At 37.5% G+C, this 21,207-nt stretch overlaps 1 protein-coding gene across 4 annotated transcripts in view; it reads right to left on the bottom strand.

Annotated features, from left to right (window-relative positions):
- ERO1B (endoplasmic reticulum oxidoreductase 1 beta) overlaps positions 1-21,207 on the bottom strand; it is an 84,342-nt gene that overhangs the window by 49,642 nt on the left and 13,493 nt on the right. For all 4 annotated transcript variants that reach the window (XM_082407679.1, XM_082407676.1, XM_082407677.1 and 1 more), the window contains exons 3-6: positions 15,202-15,285; positions 10,442-10,483; positions 8,776-8,858; positions 3,113-3,186 (exon numbers count right to left, since the gene is read on the bottom strand). In XM_082407679.1, coding sequence (XP_082263805.1) covers positions 3,113-3,186; positions 8,776-8,858; positions 10,442-10,483; positions 15,202-15,285 — 283 coding nt within the window. The remainder of the gene's footprint in view (positions 1-3,112; positions 3,187-8,775; positions 8,859-10,441; positions 10,484-15,201; positions 15,286-21,207) is intronic.

Genomic DNA, 21,207 nt, shown 5'->3' with positions numbered 1-21,207 from the left:
TGTCCTGATTTAGTGTCAGTGTTACGAGGCCACACTGCACGCTCCACCGTGCCAGGCGTCCTTCCCACCTTCTAACCCACACATCGCTTAATACGTAAGGGTTGCAGAGGACAGCTTAGCGTGCAAGCTTTTTGCTTATGGACACAGACAAAAAATATTAGCTTACGGACTCAGGATTGAGTCTACAAGCCTCCATCTCCAACTGCTACCCCAAACTGCTACTAACTCACAATTAAAACATAATTTCCTCAGTCAAGGAGAATCTATAGTTTATAAAGCATCCAAGTAATTCTGATACACAGCCAGATTTAGAAACTAGTGTTTTAAGCAATATTTTTAATGTATTAATGAACCTGTTTTAAGGGAAAAAATAAAAGTAAAAGTCTATCACACTGTTCAGGTTATTTATGAACTAACTACTTCATTGAGCAAATATTTACTGGGCATGAACCATGGCCAGGCAGTGTTCTAGGTACTAGGGATACAGTTGTGAAGAAAAAGACATGGTCCTTGCTCTCAAGTCGCTCACAATCTAGATGAAGACAGACAACACACAGATAAACTAAATAATGTTTCTCACATAGTTCTTAGTACTCTGGGAGCAGGCAGCAGTGCAAAGAGATAGAGCGTGAAAGTGGTTACTCTTTTATGACAGCAGGCTTCTCTGAGGAGGTGACATTTGAGCAGAAACCTGAAGCAAAGGAAGCAGCAAGCCATGCATAACAACAATATCAAAAAAAAAAAAAAAAATAGAGGTAGGGAGAGCAGCTTACCTTAAACCACTGAATTATTTAGAAACCTATTATTTGATCTATGAGGATCATCTTCCTTTCAAATAATGACAAAACCAAAAACAAAACAGCAGAGAGCAGGGGTGTTTGACTATATTCCAATAAACTGGGGTGAATATTCTTTAGATTTTTTGTTTTAATCTAATGATTTTATTTTATTTTTAAATATTTATTTATTTATTTAGCTGCGTCGGGTCTTAGTTGCAGCATGCGGGATCTAGTTCCCTGACCAGTGATCGAACCCAGGCCCCCTGCACTGGGAGCACAGAGTCCTAGCCACTGGACCACCAGGGAAGTCCCTAATCTAATGATTTTAGAATACTGAAATAACTAAACAATGACTCCAAAGCTACTCTGATAGTATTTTTTTTAAACGGTAGGTAAAAATCTTTGGGACACACATGAACATTACTACCCAGGAGAATCGTGGTAATCCAACTAGTAGCATGGTTTCACGTGTTTAAGAATTACATAAAATATAAAAACAGGGGCTCCCCTCGTGGCGCAGCAGTTAGTAATCCGCCTGCCAGTGCAGGGGACACGGGTTCGAGCCCTGGTCCGGGAAGATCCCACATGCCGCGGAGCAACTAGGCCCGTGCGCCACAACTACTGAGCCTGCGCGCTACAGCCCACGAGCCACAACTACTGAGCCCACGTGCCACAACTACTGAAGCCCGTGCGCCTAGAGCCCATGCTCCGCAACAAGAGAAGCCACCACAGTGAGAAGCCTGCACACCACAACAAAGAGTAGCCCCCGCTCACCACAACTAAGGAAAGCCCACACGCAGCAACGAAGACCCAACGCAGCCAAAAATTAATTAATTAATTTTAAAAATATAAAAACAACTAGTTATTTTAATATGTAATCCTAAAAATTTTAAAGGATGATTTTATGGAAATTTTTATAGGACACCTCTTCCACTTTTACGATTTAAGAAGCCACTATTGAAAAATTAATTAAGACTATTTATACTGATGACAGGTAATAGAACACATCAATTTAATCATAGCAAGTAAACTCTACAATTGAGTAGTATTTTTTACTAAATACCTAAAGAGAAATATATATTCACAGAAATGATTTTTTAATCTGAAAACCTGTTAAATAAGCACTATCCAGAATATTTTAATAAAAGAATACATAAGAAGTTGGAAAGAAGTGACTATGAGTGTTAAACACTCAAATATAATTAGATTGACAACCAAAAAGCAAATGAAAGAGTAGTCAGCCATGTGAGTGCTTACCCAGGTACAACGGCTTGCTCTGAAAAAACCGTTGCCAATTCTAAATACCATAATAGGGGTATTTATGAATTGCCCATTATCATATCGAAAAAAACTTTGTTCAGATGTCTTAACAATTTCCTTGCTGAAACCATATAAAACATGGTAATAACACTCCCTCTCCCAGCATCTTCTCAATTTACCATACTATTGTAGAAGCGACCTGTAATTTATTCCATTACAGACTGCATTAAAAACACAATTCTACATAAGAATCTTTTAAAAATCTTTAGAAAGCAAACCACGCTAGATGCTTTAAAAATTCAGAAGAACTTCTGCTTCTTGTTTTCAGTTATGCATGGTTGAACCCCAAATTCTTTTCTACCATCACAAAGTAACAATACCAAGGTAAAAGGTAAAGAGAGGCCAAATGAATGACTTAAGCCTACTCAACACAATTACTGGGAGTATTCTCCTATAGATAAAAAATTTTGAGTCACGTCAATTATCTTCTGTTAAAAGAAGTGGTAGTTATTACTGAACTACCATTTGTTCCATTCCAGGGGACTCTTGGAAAGAGGGCTGTGGGGAAGTCAAATTAGAGTCCTCCACGATATCGGAAGATGTCTTTATGTTAGTTTGTTGAGACCTCCAACTAATTCGAGTGTGAACATTTCTATAACATGGTCACAGACCCATAACTAAGTGGCTTGAATTAGAGGTCCATAGGAGGTGGGATGTCACAATGGAAAGAAGACAGGTTTGGGATTCAGTCAGATCTGGGATTGAATCCTGTCTCAGCCTCTTGCTACTGTGCGATCTTGGGCAAGTTACTTTGTCTTTTTGAGACTCAGTTTCCCCAGATATAAAATAATACACACCTATTAGGGTAGTTGTAAAGCTAAGAAATAATGTACTTAAGGCACTTAGCACAGGGCCTGGAACAGCGGTTCTCAATAAACACCATTATGAATAATAAGATCCACATACAACATCCTGTGTCTTTAAGCTATAACTCTGACTGTAACTTCACTGATTTAAGGGTCTTAAAAGGGTTAAAGTTAAAATAATGTAATTACAATAGTTTCTTTTATTACCATCAAGTTCACAAAAGTGATCCTGTGAATCATCATATCTTGCCCAGTCAATGAAAGCTTCTCTGCTTTGATTACTATGGGAAGGAGGAATAAAAAAGAAAAAGGATTAAATCTGGAGTTGAAAACTTTAACACTGTATTCTAGTGTACTAAAAATAGATAATCTGAGATCACGTCTTTATTAATTAGATGGTGTTACAAATTCAGTTAGCAGTCACATGAAGGAATGATTAAAACAAGTTATACAAAAGACAGATATTTATTTCTGTGAGTGATTTATATTTCTTAACTATATTAAAACTATTTTAGCCCTAGTTCAATGATAACTACTTTGACCAGAAAACTAATTTACAAATATATATAAGATGTAGTTAAACACGAAATTCAGGATGGTCTTTTTAGTTGACTTAGAAATTGCAGTTAACTATGTATTATTTTTTCCTAAAGTAGGAATTAAGTTTACTTTCATAATTCTTTTAATTTATATTGCTTCTCTACTTATACAACCCAAAATACTAAAAAATGCATTTCTAGGATCTTCCATCCAATGTGCTATTCCCTAGTAACACCAATGTCACTTTCATCACAGTATATCATTCATTTTACACATTACGTCACATTTAACACAATCTATGATCAAGATTTCTCTTTTTTTTAATAAACTTATTTGTTTTATTTATTTATTTTTGGCTGCGTTGGGTCTTCATTGCCATGCGCAGGCTTTCTCTAGTTGTGGCGAGCGGGGGCTACTCTTCGTTGTGGTGCACGGGCTTCTCATTGTGGTGGTTTCTCTTGTTGCAGAGGACAGGCTCTAGGTGCGTGGGCTTCAGTAGTTGTGCCTTGCGGGCTCAGTAGTTGTGGCTCGCGGGCTCTAGAGCGCAGGCTCAGTAGTTGTGGCGCACGGGCTTAGTTGCTCCGTGGCATGTGGGATCTTCCCAGACCAGGGCTCAAACCCGTGTCCCCTGCATTGGCAGGCAGATGCTTAACCACTGCACCACCAGGGAAGTCCTATGATCAAGATTTCTGACCTGTAGAACTGACAAAGGAACAACTACACTCATTCAAATAAACTTTGACCTATATTCACTTTAACCTATATTCAGACCTTCTCTGTCTTAAATACATGATGGTAGCATATATACCCATCTTTATTCCCTACACTAAAGGAAAAAAAATGAGGCAAAAAAAAAAAAATGATGTACCAAGTATAAATCAGGTATTCATAAATGTGGTACTGTCATAGCCAATAATTTATTTTGTATTTGAGAAGCTGCTGCATCTGCATAGCGTAACGACTGCAGGAAGTATATAAGTCTGGTCGCACTGCAACAACTTTACCAATAAAAATTTCCAATTCAATTTACCATGGGATTTTTTTTCTCCTATGGGAATATATAATTAACTTCATAAAAGTTAATGGAAAATTTTATATCATAGGTGACTCAGTTGAAATATATGATGCCATAAAACAAGAATGCCTAAGTTCTAGTTAGAGCTAAAATGGTAACTACAGTTACGTTTAATCAGATAAGTCTTCTGCTGAAAATAGTAAAGAACAAAGCAATTTTGATATAAATGCCTATTTTCTTATTAGCAATATGACTAACTTAGAGGAACTTTTAGCACACTTATTTGATGAAGTTTTCTGGATTGTTTCATCTAACCCTTGCCTAAAGCCATGGTAGCAGAAAAGATATGGAATGTTAATCTAATGCTAATAGAGCTGGCCCAGCTTGGTTTATAAACAAGTTATAAGGAACCTTAGAGATCATCTAGTCCAGCTTTTCTAAAAGTCAGTTTGAAGATGGATGCCACGGTACTTACAGAAGAATCTCCTGGGCTTAACCTAGGGCTTTCTGTCAAGACAGTGCTGTGAGTTAACGTAGTCGTCTTTGAAGTGGGAAACAGGGACAGGAAGGGATGGGATGGAGGGATTACACTGGGGCATGAGAAAACTCTGGGGAGTGTAGACATAACCATCTTGATTGTGCTGATTTTTGTGAATGTACACCTGGCAAAACATCACATTGCACACTTTGAATAGGTGCAGTGTATTGTGTGTCAATTACACTTCCATAAAGCTGTTTAAAAATGACACTACCGAGGGCTTCCCTGGTGGCGCAGTGGTTGAGAATCTGCCTGCCAATGCAGCGGACACGGGTTCGAGCCCTGGTCTGGGAAGATCCCACATGTCGCGGAGCAACTAGGCCCGTGAGCCACAACTACTGAGCCTGTGCTCTAGAGCCTGTGCTCTGCAACAGGAGAGGCCACGATAGTGAGAGGCCCACGCACCGCGATGAAGAGTGGCCCCCGCTTGCCGCAAGTGGAGAAAGCCCTCACACAGAAACGAAGACCCAACACAGCCAAAAATAAATAAATAAATAAATAAATTTACAATGTCCCCAATTCCTCTACCTTAAAAAAAACAAAACAAAACAAATTACACTACCGATTGTCGGAGAAGTTGTGGAATGAGGAACTCCTGTACACTACTACTAGCGGCAATGTATTTTGGTACAATCATTTTGGAAAACCATTTGACAGTTCTTAATTCCACTCCTAGGTATATTCTCCACAGAAATGCATACCAAAGGTACCAGCAAATATCCACCTAAATATTTTGTGAAATGGCCAAGACATCCAGCATAGTATTATTCAACATAATGTTGCATAAAATAAGCCAGATACAAAAGAATACACCTATATTATTCCATGTATATAAATGGGCAAAACTAATCTTTACTAACATAACTCAAACTCATGATTAACTCTGGAAGGTGGTAATGGCTAGGAAAGTACATAATGTGATCTTCTGGGTAGCAAGTATATTGTTCTGGATGGTGGCTAAAAGAGTTGGTTCACTTTGTAAAATTAAATTAGCCTTTATACTTAAGATTTGTATACTTTATTATGTGTGTGTTAAACTTAAACTGAAGTTATTAATTTTTTAAACTTTTAACAACAAAAATCCATAAGCAAAATTAAAAAACAAGCCCTAACAACCCATACAGGCAACAAAGAATTATTATCAGATTATATGAAGAATGCCTACAGAATAATTTTAAAATGCATCCCTTCCCCAACGGAGGAAAAGATAGCAAAGAATATTAACAGGCAATTTACCGCAACATCTTATGATAACTTAAGGCCCAGTCCCTGGATCACTCCTCTATTTATATTCTCTCCTTGGTAATCTCACTCAGGTTTATGGTTTTTAAATATCACACATTCATTGAATGACTCCCACATTTTATCTCCAGCCCAGACCCCTCCCCTGAAATTGAGACTTGTATATCCAACTGCCTGCTGGACATTTCACAGGCAGCTCAAACTTAACAAGTCCAAGGTTGAACTAAAATTTCCCATCAAACTTGCTCCTCCGGTAGGTGTCCCCAGTTCAGTAAATGGCAGCTCCATTTTTTTTTACAACCAAATCTTGTAATCATTCTTGGCTCCTGTCTGTTTGCATATCCTACATCCAATCCTTCAGCAAATACTCTCAGCTCTACCTTCCAAACCTATCCAGAATCTGACCACCTCTCATCATTCCCGCTGCTATGACCGCAGCCTACACTAAACCACCATCACGTCTTGCAAGGATGACTACAATAACCACGTCAAGCAGGCTTCCACGACGTAACACCTGGCTCCCCAACACACTCTCTCAAAGTCCTCCAATGACTTTTCGTTCCACTCAGTTTTAAAGGCAATATTCATAATAAGTGTCTTCAAGAGGCTACAAGGTCTCCACCCCACCCTACTCCTGCCCCATCCCATCCCTAGCATCTTCGGATTTTGTCTTCTATTGCTTTGTCCTCATTCACTGTACTCCAGCCACACTGGCCTTGTGCTTCCTCAAGCAGTCTAGGCAAGCTCGGCCTCAGGGCCTTTTACTAACCAATATGCATGCCTGGACTACTGTTCCCCACCCCCTACCTGCCCAGGCAGCCATATTATGACTCAGGCCTTCATGAGCGCTTTGCCTGTTATCACAGGCAAATTGTTGGCCTTCTTGGACCAACAATTTAAAACAGTGCAACCACCTTCACCCCTAGCCCTCTCTCTCCCTCTTCCCTGCATTATTTTTCTGCCTGGCACTCATCATCATTTTATTACTTAGCACTAACTTTACTTGTTTCTTGCATCTCTGACTAGGATTAAGCTGCAGGAGGGCTGGAATTTGTTTCCCACTTACACCACTATAATCCTAGAATAGCACCTGGCATATTGTAGGCGTTCATTTGTTGAATGAATAAGAAACCGGAATGCCCAATAAACAGAGGAAAAAATGCCCAAACTCACTAATAATCAACAAAATATACTTAAGCAAAAATGAGATACTATTTTGCACTTATCAAACATTACCAATTTTTGGCAAGGATGTGGAGAACAAAGCAAATTCTCAGTGCTGGAGGCCATACATAGCCACACAAGTGTTTTAGAAAGCCATCAGGCAATATGAAGAACAGCTGCAAGAGGGCAAGCCTAGGGTTCAGCAATTTTATTTCCAGTGTATACAAAAAACATTATCAAGGATGCTCAAGGTGGCACAATTTGTAGAAGTAAAAAATTTGAAACAACCTAAATGGCCATCAGTAGGGGAACAGATAAGCAAAATATGGCATATTTATATGATGAAAACCATTTATCGGCTAAAAAAACATAGAGATTTGTCTCATTCTAACATGGATATATCTAGAAAGCAAAATGTGCAGTGTAAAAAGAGAGTTGCAGAATGTTAATTATCACATTATATCATTTACATAAAGGAAAAATAAAATCATATACACAAACTATATATATATAAATTAAAAACAAAAACATGGACTTGGATACATACCAAATTCAGTTATCTCTAAGGAAAGAGGGAAGAAAACAGGATTGGGGAATAAACATAGGGGATTTCAAATTCATCTTTGGCATTTCTCTTTTCTCATAAACATGGTAGAAAATGTTAACATTTATTCATTTGGAGTAGAGGATATATGGGTGTTTATTATATTATCCTTTCTACTTTTCTATATTAGAATTTTTCATCAATAAATAAGATACATAAAACTACTAACTTTATTGTCTTTAACAATTATAGTACATAATGACAAATCTTAACAGGGAAATTAAAAAGAATTTCTGTAATATTCCCTTCCCCACTCACAACTGCAGATCTGCTCAGTCATTTTATACTGCATAATCTGAGACCACTTACAAATTATTCATGTTGGCCTTCAAAAGCAGGTTTGTACTTAGAGCAAATGAAGAAAAGTCAACAGAAAAAAAAATCTATGAACCGTTAACAGTTTATGTTAACAGAAACCTTTATCATTCAAAATGTAACATACAGATTGAATTACTATTTTAAAAAGACTAAGAGATTCAAGTTCCTTTTCCCATAATAATCAGGAAGAATGGACCCATAAACCCTGCTAAATGAGAAATCACCTAAATTTTTCCTTTTTGATAGTCATTACTGATGACTTAGAAATTTAAGAACGAATCAGCTAAGAGGAAGCAAAGCTATCATGAAATTTAGGATAAAGAATAACTTTTTCCTTTCAAAGATTAGTTGAAACTTTAATGTTTAATCAAAATCACAAGGAAAACCAAAGATTTCTAACATAAATAAACAAGGGAATATTTTCTTAATACTACTAAAATGAAATTTACCTTAATGTGCTGTTAATTGCTCCCAGTTTACTAGCTTGTTCACAATCTTCTAATTCTCTGGTATTGTTTGCCACTTTCAAGTACTGAAAAGAAATTCATAATATGTAAGTTTAGTAACAATTATTACCTTTGTCTTTATTTCAGGTTCCTTTGGCAGAAGAGTCAATTTGTCAATGATGATGTATACTAAATATAGATACATCCTATTATCAGAATCCCTAACACATGGAAGAAATGCAAATGAAAATGTGTCACAAATTTCCACCTAATAAATAAGCAAAGACATTAAAAATGTAGCAATTTGCATTGGTATGTTGGTGATGATGTGAACTGAGAAGACCCTCTTGGGAAAGTAATTTAACAATATTTATGTAGAGCTGTAAATATGAATAAACCCTTGAGCCAGCAGTCCCACTGCTGAATCCATATCCAGAGCAACATTTAAAAACAAAAACAAAAACCACTTTAGAAAGTTATTTGGTACTCTCTTGTAATGTTGAGATAGGCATCCCCTTTGGCCCAGCAATCTTACTTCTAAATATAGACCTAGAGAAACTCTTACATATGTGCACAATTCGACGAAAGACAAAGATGCCAGTGCGTCATTGTTTGTGATAGCAAAAACCTGAAAACAATTGAAATGTCCATCAACAGAGGAATGGGTATTCACACAATTATACAAATATCTATACAACTGAATATTTTACAGCTATTAAAATTAACAAAATCTACATATATTAGCAGAGACAAAATTTCAAAAGCACAATACTACGTAAAAATATAAAGTAAAAAAAAAAAGTTTTTAACTTGAAGAAATACAAAATATTAAAAAATTTTTAAAATTTCGTATAACAGATCTATATATTACTTGTGGATACATATATAATACAATATAAAAAGAAAAAGTATCACAGAAGGATAGACATCAACTTCAGCAAAGTGGCTAGCTCTAGGGAGGGAGGAAATATAATGGGATTGGGAAGGAGTTCAGAAGGGATTTCAATTGTCTTTATCCTATTTATTGTAGATCTGAAACAAAAATAAATAAAAGAGGGAGCGCAAACAAAAGACTGCAAAGGTAGAGAGCACAAGAAAATGGAGAGAGGATGCACAGGGAAGCAGAGAGAGAGGGTAGGATGATCTTTACTACATATGTATGATAGTGAAAAACTAGAAATACACTGTTATTTAAAAACATATGAATGGCCAAGTAGATTATGACATACCCCATAAGAGGAAAAGGATAACCTTTTAATGCCACTGAAAAGTACTATGCTCAAAATACCTTGATAATTGTTTACTCTATACAATATAATCCTGAATATGAGTGAAATAGCTGAAAACAGCTGAAACAGAATAGTAAAAATACATGCCTGACAAAATGCCTGTTGATTAGGTAAACTGGCACTGACTACAGTACTTTATAGTTATTCTAGAAGTTCTAAAGACAGAACTAAAGTATTTCAAAAGAAGCTATATAGTTTAATTGTAAAGAATACACTACACCTCAATGCTTGCTACAAAATTAAGGATTTGGGATTCTCAGACAAAAATGTGTCCATTCCCAACTAACCATATCATGGTTCTCTTTAGCAACTACACCAAGCAGTAAGGGGCAAGTTTCACTATGTAAAGCAGAAATATTTAATGAAGAAAAGTGACTCACCTTATTAGAACTCCCAGCTTTAATTCCAACTGGAATTTTACTCTTAAAAGAAGAACAAAAACAAAAATTTAGAAAATGATCTTTATATTTTTTGAGATTTCTTCACGAATTTTTAATGCCACTGTTCTAATTCAAAGGCTATTTTATTTAGTCCATGAGGAGAAAATATACATTCATTCAAATTCTGTTTTCATACTACCTCCTGAGGTGAAAGGTAAAGAACTATCCCAATTTACAGACTTGTAAATCATAGTATAGAAAACTGAAGCAAAGAGTGTCAAAATCAGCTCTAATAACTCTCAATGCAGTAATTAATAGGTTATATAATTTTTAGGTTTAAAAAAAAACCTAGCGAAATCACTTTTTCCATAAACTTTCTTTCCACAGAAGCTTTTTAAAAATTAAAAATTATTTGAAACATATTATGCTTAATTTAAATTTCTGCTCTAAGTTGACATTTGAAATTTAGATAATTTTGAATTAATACTAGAAAGCAAGAGTAAGTTCTTTGACAGACCTGTGGTTGCCAAGGGGAAGGGGGGGTGGGGGAGGGATGGACTGGGAGTTTGGGGTTAGCAGATGCAAACTAGTATATATAGGATGGATAAACAACAAGGTCGTACTGTACAGCACAGGGAACTATATTCAATATCCTGCGAGAAAAACAAAACGGAAAAGAATATGAAAAAGTATATATACGTATAACTGAGTCACTTTGCTGCGCAGCAGAAATTAACAACATTGTAGATCAAGCACACTTCAATAAGATTAAAAATAAAAGGTTCCTTGGCTCATATGATTAACCTAGGGCTTACCAATCTAGGTAATCTAGGGTTTACCAATGTAAGAACTTCACATAGGTCTTTCTTTTCTGTAAAACCAATAATTAGTTTCAGGCTTAAATAAATCTATGAATTATTACAACTGGTTTATCAAACACAATCTTAAGCAAAAATCATATCTGAAAGCAGGCAATCCCAGGCTGATCCTCTAATCAACCCAGGGAACTGATTTCCAACATTTGAATCTATGGGCTATCAAATTAATTGCAAATTACCCATTAAAACTTTTTCATGTTTCATAGATAAAATTTAGTCAAATATTCAGAATAAATATTTTTCTGTCAGGCTGAAGAATGTAAATAAGAATAATGATAAGAAATTTCCCCCCAATATCATATAGTTAAAACGTTACTTGCTGCCAGTATTTTATCATTTCAGTGTTTTCTAGCACCACTAACAGAAGGCAGAAGAGGGAAAACTATAAAACTCAAGTCAAATGTAGCAGTTACAGTTATCAGACCCTGAACTTAAAATATGGAATACTTATTAAAATGCCCTCTCATTACTGTTGTCCTCTAACAAGTATAAAATATGCTAAAACCAAAGTACTAGCAGCTTTTTAAAAGGTTTGATGGTAAATGCAGTAACTTGACTTAAGCAAATCTTAATACAGGCTATTGAGAAATATGGGGATAGGCACCACACATGATCATCATGAATAACATAAAAATCACAAAAAAGAATTATTAAGAGTAATGATAGGGGGCTTCCCTAGTGGTCCAATAGTTAAGAATCCGCCTTGCAATGCAGAGGACGCCGGTTCGATCCCTGGTCAGGGAACTAAGATCCCACATGCCACAGAGCAACTAAGCCTGTGCGCCACAGCTACTGAGCCTGCGCTCTAGAGCCCGCAAGCCACAGCTACTGAGCCTGCGTGCCCCAACTAAGACCCGACGCAGCCAATAAATATTTTTTAAAAAGTAATGATAAATGTAAAGTTAATAACTAAAATCAAATAAAAATAAACCTTGTTGTTGCCACTAACAATATGAAGCAATCTGCAAATTACAAAATTAAGTGAGCCTCACGATTACATTAGACTTCAAGTTACAGAATGCAAATTGTAACTCTGTATCATGACAAGTTTGGGTTCAATGTGAAACGCCTACTGAATTTTCCCCAGAGAGAGAAATACAAATATCCTCACATTAGTTGAAAGAACCAACATAAAGGGATAGTTTTTATCTCTGGAAAGAAAGGAAAGAGAATGACACTGGGAAGGGGACAGAAATTTTTAAATACATATATTAGATTTCTTATGTTGGGGATTTACATGCAAATAAACACCTTCATTTATTCTTATTAGAAATTTAAGACTACAGAGGATAATCCACTGTAGACAATAAATAACTGATTATTTTAACATAAAACAACTTAGAAACACATATTGTGCAAAACCAAGTAACTCTCACAACTGAGCAATAAAAAGGCAACTCAATTTAAAAATGGGCAAAGGATTTGAATAGACATTTTTCTGACGAATATATACAAATGGCCAATAAACACCTGAAAAGATGCTTGATATCAGGGAAATGCAAATCAAAACCAAAATGAGATGCCATTTGTAAGCATGGCTACAATAAAAGACAAGACAGTATAAGTGTTGACAAGTATGTAGAGAAACTGGAACCATCATACATACATTGCTAGAGGCAATGTAAAATTGTACAGCACAATGGTAAGAGTTTGGCAGTTCCTCAAGAGTTAAAGTTACTATATGATCTAGCAATTTCACTCCAAAGTATACTTGAGAATTGAAAACATATGTCCACACAAATATTTGTGCCTGGTTATTTATTCATTATTCATAGTAGCCAAAAAGTGGAAACAACCCAAATGTCCATCAACTGATGGATAAACAAGATGAGGTATAGCCATACAATGGAATATTATTCAGCAATAGAATGAAGTACTGATACATGCTACAACATGGATGGACCTTCAAGACATTATGCTAAGCAAAAGAAGCCAGTCACAAATGATCATATATTGTATGATTTTATTCACATGAAGTGTCCATAATAGGCAAATTCGTAGAGACAGAGAGTGGATTAGTGGTTTCCAGCAGCAGGGAGTAGGAAAGAGGGTGACCGCTAATGGGCAGGGGTTTCTTTTTGGGGTGATGAAAATGCATTACAACTAGATAGTAGTGATTGTTGCACAATTCTGTAATATACTAAAACTCACTGAATTGTGCACTTTAGAATGAGTGAATTTTATGGTATGTGAATTATGTCTCAATAAAGCTGTTATTAAAAAACATAATGATGGTAACGATATACATTGACATAAACATACAATAAATAAAGAAAAAGCTCTCGCAGTAGAATGCCAACTAATAAATGTAGAAGAAATGGAATCAGAAAATCACTATTTGACAACCACCATATAAATAATTAATTCAGGCAAGAATCATTAATGGATGCTAAAACTTATGATGGCAAAAATATGATAAAAGATGGGATATTTTCATAGTCTCAAAAAATTTTCCCACTTTACCATGAAGAAGTATGGCAAACATCACCATAACCACATGATCAAGATGACATCATGTGTCTCCTGATATGGCATTGAGAAGGACACATCACTTCTATGGTGCACCTGCCCAAAGTGCATGACCTTAATCTAATAATTAGGAAAGACCAGGAAATCCCCAAATAAGGGGGATTCTACAAAATAACTGGTGTATTTTAAGGAAGGGAGGGAGGAAAAAAGGAAGGAAGGGCGGGAGGGAGTTCATTAAAGTCAAGACAACAAAAGACAAAGAAATACTGAGGGACTCTTCCAGGTTAAAAGAAGACTAAAGAGATGTGACATCCAAATGCAAGGCACGATTCTGGATCAGAAAGTTTGTTGCTGCTGCTGCTACTCTGAAAGCACCTTATTAAGTCAACTGGCGATGTGTGCTTAAGGTCTACAGAGTAGACTTTGGTATTGCAGAAATGTTAATTTCCCGATTTTGCTAATTATGCTGTGGTTAATAATCTTGTTTTTAAAGAAACACACACTGCAGTATTTAGGGGTAAAAGATCATCATGTTGGTTACATACCTAAATGGTTCAAAAAATAATAATATTAATATATACATATAGAGGGAATAATAAAACAAACTTGATAAACATTAACATTTGGGGAATCTGGATAAAAAGTATATGGGAATCGTTTGTACTATTCTTGCAACTTTTCTGTACGTCTGAAATAATTTCAAACTAAAAACTGAAAACATTTTATTCTTAAAGGAAAACATAAATAATTTTTTTAAAAATTTTCTGTTTAGAAACGATATTGGTTCAGATGTTTTTTTCCTGTTTTTAAAGGCAAAAAACTAGACTTACTGGTTAGGTAAGAAAAGCAAAAAGTAAAATGGAAATAACTAATTACTGTTGAAGAGGAATATAATTAATTATGCTAGATGTCAAAAAACAAAGTCTAAAATGTAGCATTCCCTTACTAATAAGTACAGTCCTTTTCCCCCACCCAATGTAACAAGACCAAGGGAAGATCTAACTCCAAGCCTTGAATTTCCCAAGTTTTTGCACTCTAATTCCCACTCTAAATTTGAAACTTAAGGTCCAGTAGCATTTTCTTTGCCCATGAAACAAGATGCAGATTCAATAAAGCATGAAATAAGAGCCAACTGCAGATCCAGTCCTAGAACAAGCCTCCATTTTAGAATCAGACTATATTTCCACATCCAGTCACCAACACCACTGGATAAAAGACTGTCTTCAAACCCATTTTGGTGGCAAGTACAGAATAAATCTTCTGTAATCTGGTTAAAAAGAAGAGAGCTGAGACCATATGAATTGGATGACAAGTCCAAATGCTTTGACATTAGCCTAAAATGCACAGTTCGTGCTTATCTAAAAGTCTAAGAGAAAGCATTTCTTTTCTCAATTTTTAAAAAATTGATTTTACCTCTGGACAAGGCTCTACATGACAGTCTTTTATTGAACAATGGCCATCTTCTGCCCAGAAAGGACACGGTCGCTTCAGGTTGACCTCGAGAGAAAGAATGAATGAGCGTTAGTCAGTGTGTGTCACGGTCCTGCGGTGCTAGGTATCACTCCGCTGGGCTCCAGGGACCCAGTGGTGAAGGAAAAGCATCCTATCCTGAGGCATCTATATAGCTCAGAAGTGAAAATGACTGAAGTTTTCCAGACATCCCAGGTATAATACTTATTTTTAAAAACAAATGGCTGCTATTAGTCCTCTGACACTTCAAAAAGGAATAAAGTCCAAGCACATTGCTCATCTGCAGAGCCTGGAAAGCATTTCGGGACACGCTAATGTCTCCCAGCTCTTACCATCATCACCTCACTGACTGAGTTCTCCCAGGCACCCACTCACTTAACAGATGTGCCCTGAGCACCCACTATGCATCAGGCACTGTGTAGGCTCTAGGGGAAAAAGAGGCAGAAAAAGCGCTTTTCCCCTGCAACTTACAGTTTCCTGGAGGGAACAGGAATTATATATTTGCATGCTGATTTAATTACAAATTGTGGCAAGTGCTACAAACGAAAATCCAGAGTTCTGTGATGGAAAATAACAGGGCTGGTGGATGCAGGTCTCTGAGGAGGTAGTGTTTTAGCTGGCGGAAGCGTGTGTGTGGAAAGGTGACAAGGCGCTGACTTAGTTTAGCTGACTTTTAGTGGGGAAGGCGGAGAGTGACAGGGAATGAGGGCAGAGATAGACAAGATCATGCAGGACATTTCACCATGCTACAAACTCTGGATTTTCATATTCTAAACCTAACAGGAAGACGGTAATTCAATAGGACATCCACATGCATTGCCCAAGCCAAAAATCAAAGTTTTATTCTTGTTTCCTCCTTTTCATCCCCTGCAAACAATTCATTACTTGCTGCTCACCACCTCTTCTGTCACCACCTGCCCCTGCCCCGACTACTGTGAGTCTCCCTACTCCTACCACCATCTATTCTCTACACAGTAGCCATAATCATCTCTTTGAAACACAACTCAGAGCATACCAATCCCTGCTCAAAACCATCCCGTGGCTTCCTCTCACCTTTAGAGTAAATCCACAGGCACTCCATCACCTGGTCTCCTGCCCACCTGTCTGACCTATCTCCTCCCAAAGTCCTCCAGGCACAATGGCCTTGCTGGGGACACAACAAGCTCCTCCCTGTCTCAGGGCCTTTACTGTGGCTGTTCTCTGTGCCTGTGCTGGTGGCTCCTCCAGGTCTTTTATGGCTCGATGCCCTCACCTCCTCCAGGGCTCTCTCAAATATCACCTCAGCAGAGAGACCTTTCTGACCAGACTCTCTCAAGTAGTGCTCGATACGCACCCCACACGCTGTTTTACATGCTTTTACAGCACTTATCACTACTTGAATATTATTTATTGTCTGCACCCCTGACTGCAAGGATGGGGATTTTGCCTGATTCATTATTTTATCCCAGTGCCCAGCACACGTAATAGACACCTCAGTACACACATGCTAGGTGAAGCAATAATAACCACATCACAAGGAAGAGGCAAAAACAGGTATAGACTGGCAACCTGAGGAGAGAGTGGTCAACTGTGCCTACAGGGTCTCAGGAAGGCCTCCTTGGTAACACGTAAAACGGGTATGACTACAAGTTTCCTAGAGGAAGAGATTTCTAGGCACAGGGATCCGGATGTCTGAAGGCAAAGAAGCTTAAGGCCGCCTGGCACGCTTGGGAACTGCAGGTCCTGAGCTCCTGGCTTGTAAATCCACCTCCTCCCTGGCATCTCCACAGGTCACACACAGGCGCCTCAAACTCATTATCACCTCCCAGCCTGTGCTCGACCCTCTAGTAATTCTTGCCATCTCAGTAAACAGCAACTCCATTATTCTAGTTCTTCAGGCCAAAATCATGGCATCATCCTTGACTCTTCTCTTTCTCACCCCACATACGACACCTCTGAAAATCAGCTCAGTTCAAAATCCAATTCAATGGCTGAGAACGCCTTCCGTGGGCTGGTTCCCTAGTTGCCTGCCCCTTCTGCTGTTCCTCAAATACATGAGGCACACCATGGTCTCGGGGCCTTTGCTCTTGCTGTTCCCTCTGCCTAGAATGTTCTTTCTCCAGATATCCACATGGCTTGCTTTCTCATTCCCGTTAGGTCTTCCTCAAATGCCACCTTCTCGGTTTGCTGGAGTTGCTAAACTTTAGGCTACTTTGTTATGTAGCAATAGATAACTAATACACAGTGTTAAGGAGTGGGTTGTGATAGACGCTGCAACACACTACTCAGGTCACCCTTCAGGAAGGAAAGGCTCTTACCCGAGCCCTGGAAACACTGCAGGCATTCAACTTCAGCTAAAGAGAGCCACTTTGTCCAAGGTGGTGCCACCCCTTCCTACAATGCCCTTCATTCAATGACTGCTGTAAGGATATAAAGGCCTAGACATCCCCCTGAAGTAGGGACAGCTCTGGGGGGTTATCCCATCTTAAGAACTACCCCCCAAAGGGTCACCTGAGGTTTCTCTGAGGCTGCATCACAGCTTTACTTCTCCCTTTGCCCAGTCCTGATGTCCTCCCTTCCTTTTCCTTCCCTACGCTGTTGGTTCCAAGAGTTGTCCCTAATTAACCTCTTGGATACTAATCACTGTCTCAGAGTCAGCTTCCCAGGGAACTTAACCTGTGACAATTTGTCCGGCTCCAGAAAAAAACTACTTGTATTTTTATTGGGATCACATTAAATTTATATATTAACTTGGGGGAGAATTAACATCTTTATGCTACGAAAGACATCTGTCCATTTGTTTGAGCCTAGTTTTATGTCTTTCAGGAGTGTTTTGAAGCGTTCTTCCTTTCGATTTTGCACATTTCTTGATACATTTATTCCTATATATTTTATCTTTTTTTGCTAATGTAAATGGGGATTTCTTCTCCATTATATCTTCTAACTTGTTATTGTTTGTATTTAGGCAGATATTGATTTTTCAATATTAAATTTATAAACTGCTATCTTAATGGATTTTTTATTATTTGTGTTCATTTAATAATTTAGAGTTTTCTAGGTCTACTTTGTCATTTATAAATGGAGATAGCTTTATTTATTCTTTTAAAATTTTTATGCCTCTAGTTGTTTTTTCTTGTTTGACTATACTGGCCAATATGGTCCAACAGTAAAGGAGATAGTAGGTATCCCCTCCTCATGGTTCCTGACCTAAGGGAGAATTGCTCTAGTGTTTCCCCAGAAGTAAGGTGCTGGCAGTGCTGATGTTAGGGTTGAAATTATCATGTTAAGGAAGTATCCCTCATTCTTACTTTGTCAACGTTTTAAAAAAATCAGGAATGTGTACTGAATCTTGTTGAAGACCTAAAAGCCTCATCTTTACATTCTTGGAATGAAATCCACTTGGTCATGATATATACATTTTATTTTTGGTAGCATGCTCAAAACTTAGGCATCATCTTTGAGTTCACTTTTACCCTCACACCTTACATTCAATTCATCAGAAGAGCTTGCTGTGTTACCTTTCATATATGGCACTAATTCGATCATTTTTCACCTTTTCCAACTCTACTAGCCTATTCCAAATCCATATCATCTTTCAGCTGGACTACTGCAATAGCCTTGGAAGTGCTTTCTCTGTTTCCTGCCTCACACCCACACAGTCTCTTTTGTACAAATTCCTCCAATAGCTTCTTATCACACTTTGGCTCCAACAGCCTTACTGTGGTTAAAAAAAAACACAAAAACTACAGGGCCTTATTAAGTCATTGTTTAATTCTCAAATTTTGATTTAAATGCTTAGATGAAAGCATAGGGGTTTTTTTGTTTGTTTGTTTGTTTTTGGCCACCCCAAGTGGCTTGCGGGATCTTAGCTCCCCGACCAGGGGAAACCCAGCCCTTGGCAGGGACAGCGTGGAGTCCCAACCACTGGACCACCAGGGAATTCCCTTTTTTTTTTTTTTTTTTTTTTAATCTGGCCCCTACCTACCTCTCCAACTCTCCCTCTCATTCACCTTCCTCCAGCTATACTGGTCTTCAAACACTCTGCGCCTTCATACCTGCAGTTCAACTCCCCTTCCCTGGAATGTTCTTTCTCTAGATCTTGTCATGGTTGACTCTTTCACATTAGGTAGGTCTTTGCTCAACTGGCACAGCAAGAATGCCTTCCTTTCCTGACCACCTTCTTTAAAATAGTGCTACCTACCTTCCCCATTCCCATTATCCTCTATCTCCAACTTTATTTTTCCCCATGTAATTTCCTATGATTATAAAGTAAATGCTATTTTATTGTTTACTTGTTTGTCTGTCTCCCTAATCATATAAAAAGTTTCATAAGGTGAGAGGCTTTGTTTTATTCACTATTGTATCCACAGCACCTAGAATACACTCTGTTACAAAGTAATTATTCGATAAATACTTGGCAAATAAAGAAATGTAACAGATAGAAGAGAGAAAATATAAATACAAGCTACAGCAGCCAAGTGACCAGTTGACAAAGGTAGACTGTTACTTCTACTTGTATTTCCTTGCTTGCTGAATCACGTGTGTTTAAAATTAACCTCTTCTCTTAGCTTTCCTCTTCCACCACTAACGTACTCTACGTCAAATTTCCGTTTTTTTTTTTTTAATTCATAGGTTGACAGAACTGCAAGAAGAGTAGATAGCACCCACATATCCTAGACTTGAAGCTAACTGGATTAACTAGATCATTGCATTACCCTCCTTTGGGAAAGGGTATGAATATATTCCGGTTACATACACAGTAATTTCATTACGTTGGTTGGAACATTTTTTAAATTGCATGTATGACAATGAATTGTATGTTGGCTAGCCAAGGACCACACTGTTATTTTTGCCTACTCAACTTTCATTTTTCCTCCTTCTGTAACATCCCCTAACCTCCCTTGGAGAAACAATATGCAAATGCAAACAGGACTATTAACCAAATTGTCCTTTGGTCAAGTGGTGGGGTTATATGACCCTGCCTAGACCAATTTAGACCCTCTCTCCCAGAAATCTGACTCTTGTGTAATATTAAAATATGGGAAAATGGTTAATTTGATCCAAAATTTTGGCGGTATCATGAAGAGAATGGCCATTAGTTCCTGCTACAATTTCTGTCTTTTCTGAAATATGCTTCTTCAGCTTATCTTTCAATTTTGTGAGCTGCTCCACACCTTTTCTTAATAAAACTTCTGTTTTGTTTGTAAGCCAACAAAAGTACCCTACCTTAGGATACCTAAACCATTGTTTATTCTTTGGAAAATGTGGATAATGTTGACCTAACAGGCTTTCAGTGTAAAGATTCAATGAAATATTCATTCATTTATTCAAATATTTGAGTGCCTACTATTGACCAGACCTATGGGGATACAGAAACAGAAGATATAATCCCAAAAGGGAGGAGTGAAAGAGTGAGGGCCATGACATAGAGTGGACATGTGATCTGGACGTTCTGTGAAGGGATGGTCTTTGATAGAACGAACACTTCCTTCACTGTATTAGACTGAACCATATGAAACTGGCAACATTCAACCATTCTGACCTCTAAAAGCAACAATTTCAAATGGTCTAGCAGTAGAAAGGAAGCAAGAGAAAGCAGTTACAAATGCAGACAGACTCATAGACATAGGAGTGGGAATTTGAAGACGCTATTCGAACCTGTGTTGTTTGTATGTAAAATGTCTAGAATGTTAGACAATAGTTTGCTTAGGTATAGATTTCTTTTTGAAATAAGTTTATGGAAACTGTATTCCTAAAGGATTTTGTATAGAGGAGAAACATTCACTTTTTTGTATATTCTTGTTGCTGATGGGAAAAGGGGATGGGTTCCCAAATCTTTAGGTCTTGACTTTGTTATCTTTCTGCACAACTTACACTATTTGGGAAGTTTTATTTTTTAACCTTCAAAAATATTTAAAGGACTGGGGACTTCCCTGGTGGCGCAGTGGTTAAGAATCCACCTGCCAATGC

Source organism: Balaenoptera borealis, assembly GCF_965194805.1.
Source record: "Balaenoptera borealis genome assembly, chromosome: 10".
NCBI lineage: Eukaryota > Metazoa > Chordata > Mammalia > Artiodactyla > Balaenopteridae > Balaenoptera > Balaenoptera borealis.
This window is presented reverse-complemented; position numbering and strand designations above follow the sequence as displayed.